Genomic DNA, 12507 nt, shown 5'->3' on the forward strand with positions numbered 1-12507 from the left:
TGTCCTTTGTAAGAAAAGGGTTTTAATTTTGATGAAGTCCAGTTTATCTGCTTTTTTCTTCTATCACTTGTGCTCTTGGTATTGTATCCAGGAAACCAAAGCCTATCCTAGGACCACAAAGATTTATACTGTGTCTTCTTTTAGAAAGTTTATAGGTTTAATTTTTACATTTCTGTCTGTGATCTACTTTGTTTTAATTTTTATTTGTTATATAAAATATGGGTGTTCAGATTCCAGATTGATTCTTTTGCCTGCAGACACCCAGCTGTCCCTGCACAATTTGTTGAATAGACTATTCTTTCAATGGGGTGTTTTTGGCCCCCTAGTGGAAAACTGTCTGTAAATGTAAGTTTTTCCCCGTGGGTTTTTATTGTGTCTCATAGATTTATTTATCCAAACTTATGCCAGCAACATACTGACTTATTACTATAGCATTTTAGTACCTTTTAAAGTGAGTCCTCCAACATTACTCTTCTTTTGCAAGGTTGTTTTGGCTATCCTGGGCCCCTTGCACGTCCATATTAATTTTGGGATCAGTTTTTCAATTTTTGCAAAGAAGTCAGCTGGAATTTTGATAGGGATTCCACTGTATATGTAGATCATTTTGAGGAGTCTTAATATTTTTAATAATACTGTCTATCATTCCATGGAAATGGGATGTCTTCCATATATGTAGATCTTTTAAAATTTATTTTGGTGATACTTCAAAAAGTTCAATGTACAAATCTTGTAAATTTTTGTTAAATGTATCTCTCATTTTATTTTTAATGCTGCTGTAATTGGAAATGCTGAGTTTCTTATGGGTGGGACTATATATCAATCTTCTTATTTCTAGAATTCCTTAACAGCAATTACCCTAGTTATATATTTGCTACTTAAATCTATCCACAACAATTCCCCACCCCGTGTTATAAGAAACCAAGACCCAAGTTAAGCTACCTGAACACCTATGTGGAAATGTGAAATGAGACCCTTGGGTGGGGCTTTGTGCAGATGATACTGGAGCTTATTCAGGATGGCTTCATCGTAATTCCTTTTAAACAACCCTTTCGGTGTATTTAGTCAGATACATTAAGAACATGCCCTTTTGATGTGCGGAGTAGCTAAGACTATGATTTTCAAATAATTTCTAATGAGAGTGTTGTTCTTGAAACCTAATTTGCATCAATCTTTGAAGATTTATGTTTCAGGGGCTTTGACTAAAGAACACCTGTCTTTAATCAATAACGACAACTAAATGCTCAAGCAACATGTAAGAGCTTGAGCAAACTGCCCCCACCCCATAGTGCTGGGTGGCTGCAGCTGCAACTGGAGTCAGCGCTTACCTATCCCAGTACGCTTGTGCTGATCTGCTCAAAGTGGTTCGTCCAACAGTTTGTCAGTAGTCTGTTGGACAAAGTCATTAAAAATTGATTGAAGGTTGCTGGAATGCAATATAATCTTATTAATATTAACTAAGCACATATTGAGTGCTTATTGTATGATGGAATTGTCCCTCAGCCTCACATGAATATTATTTCTCATAAAACCTCACATATTTCCTTGTTAATCTCACTTTACAGATAAAGAGACAGACAATTAGGTCTTCTCTCTTTTGGGGGAGCTCATTATCAATGATGGGAAGTTATAAGGAAAAAGATATTGATTCATCATGAGAAAACATTTTTCTGAGGGTCAGCAAAGAAGAAGATGAACACTGAAGAAGGTGATCATTGTTCAAGTGAGACAAGCCCTGGGTTGTGCGGAGTCAGCATCCCTGTCCTAGAGAAGGCACGTGTAGAGCTGCGTACTGGGTGAGGCGGCGCGGCCGCGCAGGGAATGCAGATGCTGGGCCATTGGGCTGTGCTCAGGCCCGGTGGGGCTTTCTCCTAAGGGCAGTGGACCATCATTGACAGATTTTATGTTGGAGAGTGGGGTGCTCTCGTAGTTCACTTTTGTCTTGTAGAATGCTTGGAAACATTTAGAAGGCTTGGCAGGAGGTGATGTGATGAGTCAGAGTAGGGTGGCTGCGAGGTGTAGCAGTGTTCAATTTTCAAGTTGTTTTCAGGCCCAGGCTTGTGGCTCAGTAGCCGTGTCAGTTTGAATGACGCACTCAAGGAAGTGAAACAATTTATCTAATCAATAGAAGCAGTGATGTACCCAATTCCCAGGACTGTTGTGGAGATCCAGTGAGATAACGTTTGCAGTGTGAAGCATGGTCCCAGCACAGAGTCAGTGCTGAGTGAGTGACAGTGAGTATCTGGTAGGTCAGGTGTGGGTGGTGGGACTCGGTGTCTGAGGATATCTGGGCCCTGAAGGAGGGGTCCATTCACATCTGTGAGTGATGGGTCTGAGTTGGGAGAGGCACGGAGAACTTAGCCCCGGACCAGAGGCCCTGGGCAGGACGGCTATTGGAGGAGCACCATGAAGTCAGCTCTTTGCAGGTGGAGTTGGAGGTGCCCTTGTGACATCTAAGTGCAGTGTCACGAGCTGAAAGAGGAGGTCTGGGCCCAGGCTGTGCATTTTCGAATAATGTCAACTCCTGAGGACACCGAAGTATTGATCACTGAACGGAAGTCATACTTTACAGGACAAATGAATAGTAGTATCACCTCTGTCATCAAAGCTCACGTCTATTTATTCATCACTCAGTTTTCTAATTGGGTACTTACAGAGCTCACTTCACCGTCCTCCCGTGGGCTCAGGCTCCACAGAAAAGAGCTGGTGTGTCTTCCTCTTTTCCAGAAGAAGACACATTTAACTTGTAGCCTTCTGTACCTCGCCAGACTTAGGATATTAGTTTGTTGGTTTAATTGTATTTTCTGTTGGCCATGTCCTGACAGGAGAGAAATTTTACCTCATGGTCATGTTTCAATTAGCTGTTACTGAGAATTGCTGATCTGATACATAGTGTATGTATTATATTAACTTTGTAGAGAAGTTATCATTTTTCTGTCTTTGCCCTTTAATTTTGATTGCCCCTTCAGTGTTCTATCCTTTTTGGGGCCTTATTTTTTTTTAATTAAAAAATGTCTGTTAACAGTTAAGAAAACAAAAACAAAGAAAAAATGCACATGGGAGCTAAATTTAGAAAATGTCTAGTGTGTTTTCTATCTCGGCAATGGAGGGTTCTAGAAACTCGTGAAAACTTTCATTACACAAGTTCCTTAAAATGCTGATTAAGAAATAAAACCTTCCTTCCTCATCTTTCAAGCTGCACAACTAATTGTCAAGAAAATGAGGGGAAATTCTCAGAAGCCAAGACAAACGAGAAAGCAGGGTTTCTGGGAGATATGCGAGCCTTAGAATCCCTGGGGTGCTGGTTCGATCCTGAACTGATTTTCAGTTGCCTTGACAGGAGGGCAGGATGTGAGCCCCAGGCCTCTGACACTAGGAGTTGGATGGGGGATCATATTATGGGCCAAGCCCATCCTGAGGATCTTGGTTTACTAAAGGGTGAAATAGGAAAAAAAAAATTCCTCAAGGCAAGAAAATAAGGAAAGTCAATTTTTTGGAAGAGGGGAAAAATAACAAATCCAAAGTAAGGATATAGTTTAAAGTTGTTCTGGCATTAGAGTGACCACAAACACCTGGCAGAAAAGCACAGCTACTCCTTGATTGATAAGTTGTGTTTTGAATGAATCAGTGAACAGCCATTCTGAAAAAGGCCTCCAGAGTCTTGTGGATCAAGATACTGGACAGCAAACACCTCTCTTCCAAGGTCTCATTCAAATAACCAGAAAGGTTTTAAAGGAAAGAAGCCATGATCATAGTTCTATTTATTAACATTTCTATATGCTACGAATTCAGAGGTGACTATGTAGTTGTCTCCTCTATTATGGACCTTACTTTCTCTTTGGGGAGACAAAATGACATAGTTGGTAATCTTGGTGGAGGGAGGTGTTAGTCTGTTGCAATTAGCCAGGAGAGGAGATTAAGAAAACAGTGAAGGGTGGGTGAAATTTTTAGCTGAGGACAGTCTTGTTCACTTGGCTTTTAATTGCAGGCTCAATGAGCTGTCACTGGAGGGAATAGATCTTACAGAGGATGGACTTAGCTCAGGCCTCATTGGAATGGACAAATGAACCTGGAGAAAGACAGTCAAATCTGTGCAGACATTATAGTTCACTTGAACGTGCTGCATCCCTGAGCCAAAGATAGGACAAATATGCAGCAATTCTTGAGGGCAGAAGAGTGGTTTTTAAGGTTCTCCAAGAATGAATCCCATGGAACCGAGATGGCCAGTTGTCAAACTGAGACTTTGTTCTTTGGACGGTGTACCCAGCAAGGGTATTGGCCTTTTATATGTTTCCATTTGTCTTTAATACATGTCTGTTGATGAGGACATGGGCACAAATGTTTGACACCTTGTCGAGGCGATTTTGGATACCTGCCTAGAAGCACGGGCACAGTTGCGGCTGCTTCATACATCTTGCAGCCCGTCCCTTTCCCCGGCTCCGTGATCACGGCAGAGTGGTTCCTTGTTGACCTGTCCGTTTCCTCTGTGACATCATAACCCATGAAAAGACCGGAGCATATTAACTTGGCTTTGTTAAACTCAAAGAAACAGATCAAATATGGAGTCAGATTTGTTCTTTCCTATTTCAGTAGTGCCATGGAGATGGCAGTTTGGGCAGCTTTTTGTAGTGTCCTGGAGGCTTTCTCTCTCAGCTTCTGGGCGCCTCTATTGAAAACCCTTCATTGCTGTCTGGCCTGCTGGTAATGCACACTGCCTGTTTTGCCCTGAAGATGTGTTCTGTTTATAAACTCATCTCTACTCCTTGGAAAACAACTCAAGAAAAACTCAGTTGGTTTTCCACCAGCCATGGGCAGGGGTGAGGTATACCATGTTATTATTTCATAAAATAATAGTAATAATAGTAATAGTAATAGTAGTAGAAATAATAATAGTATAATAATAATAATAATAATAATAATAATTATTATTATTATAATAAAAGAAGTCTTAAAACAGGACTGAGCACATTGGAGAGAGTCAAAAAATGCTTTCTGGCTTAAATCAAAAGTGATGACTTAGTGATTCCATGGCTGCTGTATTTGCTAAGCTAGTTACTCCTTTGCTCCATTACACATTATTTTAACTGAAAAAGAAATGCAAGCAAATGGTTTAAAGAAAAACTCAAACAGAGCACAAAAAAAAAAAAGTGAAAGAAGTTTTCCCTCATCCTCTGTTCTTTCAGCCCTGTCTGGAGATGCCACTGTTTACTATCTTTTGGGTGCTTTTCCAGATATGCTTTGCACATTCCCACCTATGTATGTAAATTCCTTTAAAGTTTTAGTTATTTTTAACTTAAAGAGATTTAAATCCTCAAGTGGCTTCTGCCCGGGTAATAGAACAGAACAAATCTGACTCCATATTAGATTTGTTCCTTTGAATTTAACCCTATGCTCTGTCTCCTAGGCTTCATCTTGCTTGTAAGAAATTGTTGCCTAGAGCCTGAAATACACAGGAGAGCTTATTCTGAAGCTCTGACCTTTAAGGATATTTAACACTTTTTCATTCATTAAAAGATAGCAAATTGCAGAATAGAAAATATCGTTTGTTTTGTTGGAGATTTACAGGGATCTGACCCACGCAGATAGCTGTAAGAACAAAGGATTCTAACAAGAAGGAATTCCTACACTAAGAAGTTTGCAACAACCAAGCGCGTAGGAAAGGAGCCTGAATTGTGACTTGGGGAGATGGTTTTCCAGAACATTAGTTTGCCAACTAGGTCTACAGAAACTTGCTATTCCAAGCCCCAACATCTGGTTTCCAAACTTATTGGCCTGTCCTGCACTGAGGAGAATGAATTTGGACTTGGTAACACTCCTATCTACCTAGAAAGCTGGGCACTGGAGCTGAGTGTTATGGAAACAGGCCAGCCAAGAAACAAGCACCAATCGGAGTGCTGGAGTACTCAGAATTATTATGCCGGCGGGCTCAGAGGGGCTTCTGCTCCGAAGTTCTGAGCACCTCCAAGACGTGCACATGAGGTTTTAAATACTTCAATACAAGTAAGGGGATATTAGCCAATAAGACTTAAAGAACAAAAAGCAAGGAATCAGTACACTGGAGCTTATCAATTTGTAATAGATCACGTTACTGACACTTGTTGAGCTTGGAATTACGAGTTAGGTTGTTAGCCCAATAAACTGACACTAAACTTCAGATTTACGAGATAGCCCAGCAGAACTTAGATCAGTAAACCGACACTTATCACACTTAGATTTGTGACTTAGCTTGTTAGCCCAGCTGGACTTTTCCTTCACAAGAGGACAGCTCTCCCACCCCCAGGAAACCACTGTGAGCCCTTGATGTTTCCACTAGGGTGGGGTATGGTTTACCCAGGAGGGATGGGGACTATGCACCAACACTCAGGCAGTCTGCTCTGTCTGGGGCTCTGATCTTGTACCATCCCGCTCCCCGCCAGCCCAACACCTGGGACAGTGGAGCTAAGGCAGAGATCCTGCCTGCCTGTTTCCCAGCGTGTAAAAAGGGAATATGTGCTCTTCCCAAGGAAGTTCTGAGCGACAACACCTGCGGGTGCTTGGTTCTCAGAGCAACAGAAAACCCAGCTCCGCGTGGGGGCAACGGGTGTGATCCCCGTAGTGTTTCTGCAGAAGCATCTGATGGAGGGCTGGATCAGGGAGGTAAAACATGAGCTGCGGGACTTGAACTGTTACAGAAGGGTACAGAGGTAGGTCTGCCATCTCAGGGTGCCCTAGAGGTAAAGCTTTTTCTCTCCAACTCAGCTACGACACTCCCCTATCCAGACCCATCCCTTCTCTGCTCTTCCTGTCCATCTGTATCCCTCCACTTTTCCCCTCTTCTCCACCCGCTCCCATCTTCTCCCTCCCTCGCTGTCCCACCTTCTCTCTCAGAATCCAGAGAGGATCCATGTCCCTCCTGCGCATGCGCTGTCGGTGCCTGGTGGTCCGCTGGTTCGAAGCTCCATGTCCGAGCCGGGGATTGGCCCCAAATGCTTCTCAACTCTGTCGCCCGTTAGGCCTTTGGTTCCTGCCTGGGGCCGGGGCTTCTGGCTGTGGAAGTGCAAGGTGGGGGGCTCCCGGGAAAGGGTTCAGGCGGCTTCGGGAGGGTGATCCGCCTTTCACAGCCCCCAAGGGCGCCAGTCAGCCCTTGTTCAGCTGAATTTCTCTGGCCAGACCCTTCTGACAGCACCACCTGCCCCGGCGCCCCGGCCACAGCTGTCCAGGTCCAGGTGTGCGCCTGCCACCTCTCACGCAGCCGGGATCCCCTCAGTCCACGGCTGGCGTCCCCTTCCCCTCTCCCGCCCGCGAGTCCTCTCCTCCCGGGCTTCCTCTCCTCGGCCGCCTGCCCGTCCCCACCAATGGGCGGGCTGTTTCCCGGGCGGGCCTGGTCTGCGGACCTGGACGGGAGCGGGCGGCTTATGCTGGTGCTGGGGCTGGCCTCCGAGCGGGGCTGCAGCCCGCAGCCCCCCTTTCCCTCCCCCCTAGGGCTGCCCTCCTTTCCCTTTCACCCTCCCTCAGGACCAGCTCAGTGGCGTGTGTGCTGCTCCCCGGGCTGAGAGCCTCTGGCTGTAGCGCCCAGCTTCACCTGGTGGAGTCGGGAAAAGGGAGCATCAGTGCTGAGCAAGCTTCTGTCTCCTCCCTCAGTGTTTCTGCCGCAGGTAAGTACCTTGAACACTTTCAGGTGTTATGATGGCGGTGCTTGTTGATGTCACGTGTTTTTATAGTGAGAGGGATTAACAGTGGTGAAAGCAGGGCTTGGTTCTGTTAAAAATGAGCTGAAGGCATGAAGCTGTGATATCCTCCTTCCTTCCCTCTCCAAGGGTGAAACGTGTGACCGTCGATTTTAAAAAGACAGTTACAGTCCCTAACTAGCCCAGCCCAGCTAGTGTGTGTTAACAGGAACAGCATCACCAGAGGCCTTGGAGACCCAGGGATATTGCAGTCCTAAAGAACTCCTGGCACAGTTTGGTTTGTATTGGTTTTTTGTTTTTCTTAAATTGTGGGACAGAGTAGTGGTATAAAAAGAAAAATATTTGTCAAGAAATATTTTTTCATATAACAGCGTTATTGTGATATAGTTCACACACCATGAATTCCATCCATTTAAATGGTAAAATTCAGCAGCTTTTAGCATATTCACAGTTGTGCAACCATTATTATTCCAGAACGTTTTTATCACTTCAGAAAGAGCAGTGGAAATTAATGACCTATCCACCCCTCCCCCGTGGTGGTTCTAAAGAAATTTCTTGGCTAATCTTGACCATAAATTCACTTGTTACATTCCAAGAAAAATCTGGTAGGAATTCTAATCAGAATTGCAATGAATCTGTCTATCAAAACAGGAAGAATTAACGTCTTTATGGCACAAACTTCTTCTACCCATGAATATATTTCGGACCCTATATTTTCCTCTGTCCAGAGCCTGGCCCATGGGAAGTCCTCACTACTTGTTGGGCTTGTGAATGATGAGATTCTATACATCGTTAGTTGCAGCTGTAGCCTTTCACAGAAGAGAAAAGAAACCTCAGTGAAACAAGTGACTCTCTGATGGTCAGAAAGAGTGACAGCCATTGCTGGAGTGATCCAGTGGACTTGGTGTTTGCAACCAGAATTCTCCACCACCTACAGCTAAGGGGATTAGAGTGTTCTTTTATTTTTTCTTAATGGCGTTGCTTTTATTTTTACTTATTTTTTAAATTATTTTTTATTTAAGTGTAGTCAATTTACAATGTTAGTTTCAGGTGTACAGCAGAGATTCAGTTATAAACATATGCATATGTATATACATATGTTTTAGATTGTTTTTAGTATAACTCATTACAAGAAATTGAATATAGTTCCCTGTGTTATATAGCAGGTCCTTGTCAATTATTTTATATTTACTAATTTGTATCTGTTAATCCCTCCTTTCCTGCCTGCTAAATACAGTTTGCTTTCTATGTCCATGAGTCCATTTATAGGAGCACCATTTTTCCTAGTAATATATGCTCTTTGGCTGCTTTCAGTTTCAGTAATTCCATCTTATCTGTGGGCGCTTTTCTTCTGGTGGCCTTTATGTGGTTTGCATACGTGGTAATAGAGATCTTTATTTGGGAGAACTCCAGGTCTCGTGTAGTCCCTGGTACAGAGTGCCCACTGAATTGATGATTGAACTGGGAAAAAAGCACAGTAAATGCTGGAATTTCCACTATGGTTGAGAATTCCAGGTTTCAATAACCTGTTTAGACAACCTTAATATTGGCTGCACCCATACTGGGTAATTTGGTGGAAATTCATGGTATGGTGGTGTAGAGACGGGGCCTTATATTCTTCTTCTCTTTCTATTTTCTAACACTCATTCTCCTGGGCCTTCCAGATCCTCCCCCAGAAGTGCCCAGGGCTGGCTTGGTGCTGCACTGAGGCAATATTTGTTAATAACGCCCTTTCCTCTTCTCCTCTGAGCCTCCGTTTCTTTCTGTGCACAATGAGCGCTTAGACTAGATAAATACTTTTCAGTTTCTTTTAAAGCCATGTTTCCTTTGAGAAACAGAAAATGCAAATATCTCCTCTCAACCCAACCCTTTAGATTTTGGTATGTCCTCCAAGGAGTGACATAGCTCTTTGTGAAAAATTGATGTGATTTTGATTGCAGGTGACACAGAAAAGACTCTTCAGAGATTTATTGCAGGGAGAGGGCAGGAAAGAGGCAGTATGTGACACTTTCTAGTGTGAGCAACGGAGCAGGGACTTGGATTTAAATATGGTGTCTGACATGGCCTCTCTCTAATCTTGTAGAATGTGATAAACTTCTCTACCTCAGTTTCTTGATGTGTCAAGTTGGGGTGATAATATTTTAAGGCTTCTGTGAAACATTATACAAATAAGACATTTGTGTCTCAGTAGAAACAAGATCTGCTAGGGATTCAGGGATTTGTTTAAAAAAAATTCTTGTCCATAGCACTCTGTCTGTGTGTATTTAGACGTTCCTGGAGGGTGAGGGTGAGTCTAAAGTCCATTGTGGGACAGGTGGCCCATATTTCTCCGTGTCCCAGTTTACCCCCTACTCCCCAGTCCTCTTCCTCAGTCCAGGATGAAGTTCCCTAGTAGATTTACACAGAGGTCTTGTGGAAATGGCTTTTCATTTTATTGTTTCACCAAGAAGGGCTGCCATCATGATCTCTGTGGTCAGGTTTTGAAGGGCTGCCATCATGATATCTGGTAAGAATTCTATGCAATTTGGAGTTCCAATTTAATGAAAAGAAAAAAATTACAAATAGAAAATTAGAACAAGGGTGGTGACAGGGGCTCTTTTAAGTGGACACCATTAGCTTTGTTAGCTTCAGGTGCTGTGGCCTGTTGCCATGAGGACCCATCCTCTTGCTCTGAAGTTGGAGGGACTAGTGGGCTCAGTGGGAATGTTAACTGAGTGTATCTCATGGGCTGGGCATTGTCCTATTTGTACTGTGTGTTCCTTATTTGAGACAGTGAGCTCACCTAACCTCGATAACCTCTTTAAAATATTAGACTTTTAATTTTGAGATGTAATGTAGATTCCCATGTGGTAGTAAGAGATTATATGGAGAGGGCCTATGGACCCTTTGCCCAGTTTTCTTAATGGTTCCATCTTGCAGTGTTGGGGTACAATTCATTACTGACTCACTAACAATTTGAGGTTTGTGTTATTGCCCTTATTTCTATTCACGATTAAACTGGGGCTTCGAGAAGCACACAGGCCTGTCCAGGTCACCCACATTGTTAATGCAGAGTCGGGTGAACGTGGGCTTGGAATTTCCAGGCAGTACCATTATGATGGTTTGTGGCAGGGAGCAGCATTCACTTTGCTTGTTTATTCATTCATTCAACAAACATTTACTGAGTAAACTCTGTGGGTCAGATGCTTTCATAGAGTTATCTGATTCTTCAGCAGTACTGAGAATCAGGTAATGTTTATATTTTTTAATCTGAGAAAATTAGCTCTGAGAGGTTATAACCCCCCCAAAGGAAGTATAACTCATAAAGGAGGGATAGAACATGTGTACAGTCACCTCCTTTTATGCAGGTGGTACCCTATGCATTTTACATTTTCAAACATCCGTAATCCAGATATATTCTTGTAAGGCAAGGCTGTTTTTTTAATTGAAGTATAGTCAAGTTTACAATGTTGTGTCAATTGCAAGGTGTTTTTTGACTTTTGAATTAAAAAATACTTTTTCAGCTGGGTAATTAGGTGTATTTACTTGTTTCATTTTTAAAATGAGGTACTGGGGTTTGAACCCAGGACCTCGTACATGCTAAGCATATGCTCTACCAATGAACAGTACCCCCTACCCCAAGGCAAGTTTTCTTATCCATTATTATGAAGCTTAGGAGTTCAAATAAATTGAATAGGAATCCAGATCTTTTGATCCTACTGTGGTCCTTTTCTTTATATTCTGCTGAAGGGGGTTGGGGAAGCATTTCCTTTGTTCATTTTTTATTCAGCATTTTTGAGCAGTGACTTTTCATCAGGGCCTTGCTAGGTGCTTGGAAATAGAAAATAAGAAATGACCTTTCTCTGCAGAGGCAGGAAGCCTAGACCAAAAGCTGGGTAATGTGATCGAGCTACAGTAGCCATATGCAGACTCTGAGGACAAACTGTACCCTTGGATTTGCTTTGGCTTCCCTTGTCTTCTGGCTGGTACACACCAGGTCACCGCAACCCAGATGGGCCCGTAGCACACAGCAGAGAATGTACCTCGATCTCCTCTCCCCTCTCGGCAGGGCCTGCAACATGAGCATCCCTGACTACGTGCAGTGTGCTGAGGACCACCAGACTCGTCCCGTTGTGGTCCAATCCATAGAGATCATCTCAGAGGAGAATTTCTTTTGCATCTATCAGCTACTCACCTCGGTTAGCCATATCATCCCTTGTGGCTCCAGTGGACACTCTGTATCCACTACAGGCACCGCTATGTGCCCAAGAATCGGTGGAGCGTCTTCCAGAAACACCCCAAGGTCGTGGGCCTTGTCACCATTACCGAATGTCTCTCTGCCAAGGCCTTCGAGAAGCTCCACATGCAGAGGAGCTGTATGGCACATCGCTTAATGACTCTCAGCTTTTTGTCTTTGTGCAGCATGGGGAGGTAGCCGAGCAGACGCGCACCGACGTTGCCTTCAATCTAAGAGTACTGCAGGGTGGTGGAGAAGAGGATCGAGGACTTCACTGAGTCACTCTTCATCTTGCTCAAGTCCAAGTGGCTGGATGGTGGCCCCAAGAATTCTGGGGACAAGATTCCCCTCCCCTGAATCCCGTTTGAGAAGGAGGACTTCATGGGACTGGACACAGACAGCAGGTAAGTTTACCTGGAAGCCAGTCCACCTTGGCTGTGTGCTGGATTGCTTCCCTACATCCAGAAAGGGATCAGCAAGGAAGAAGTCAATCTTGTAGCCAAGGGGGGAGGGAGGTGCAGCCCGCCGGTTTCCAGACATTTCAAAGTGAATCCGCCTTTATTTCAGAGAGATCCTTTTAGGGTTAGTGTGGACACTTACTCCCGCTTTACAGCCAGGAACATGGTG

At 43.6% G+C, this 12507-nt stretch overlaps 1 protein-coding gene across 1 annotated transcript in view; it reads left to right on the forward strand.

Annotated features, from left to right (window-relative positions):
* The window catches only part of LOC140698396 (uncharacterized), a 126306-nt gene that overhangs the window by 53433 nt on the left and 60366 nt on the right, over positions 1-12507 (forward strand). The window contains exons 9-11 of the mRNA XM_072968735.1: positions 6865-7038; positions 7492-7631; positions 12066-12284. Of these exons, the coding sequence (XP_072824836.1) occupies positions 6865-7038; positions 7492-7631; positions 12066-12284 (533 nt within the window). The remainder of the gene's footprint in view (positions 1-6864; positions 7039-7491; positions 7632-12065; positions 12285-12507) is intronic.

Source organism: Vicugna pacos, chromosome 9 (assembly GCF_048564905.1).
Source record: "Vicugna pacos chromosome 9, VicPac4, whole genome shotgun sequence".
Classification (NCBI taxonomy): domain Eukaryota; kingdom Metazoa; phylum Chordata; class Mammalia; order Artiodactyla; family Camelidae; genus Vicugna; species Vicugna pacos.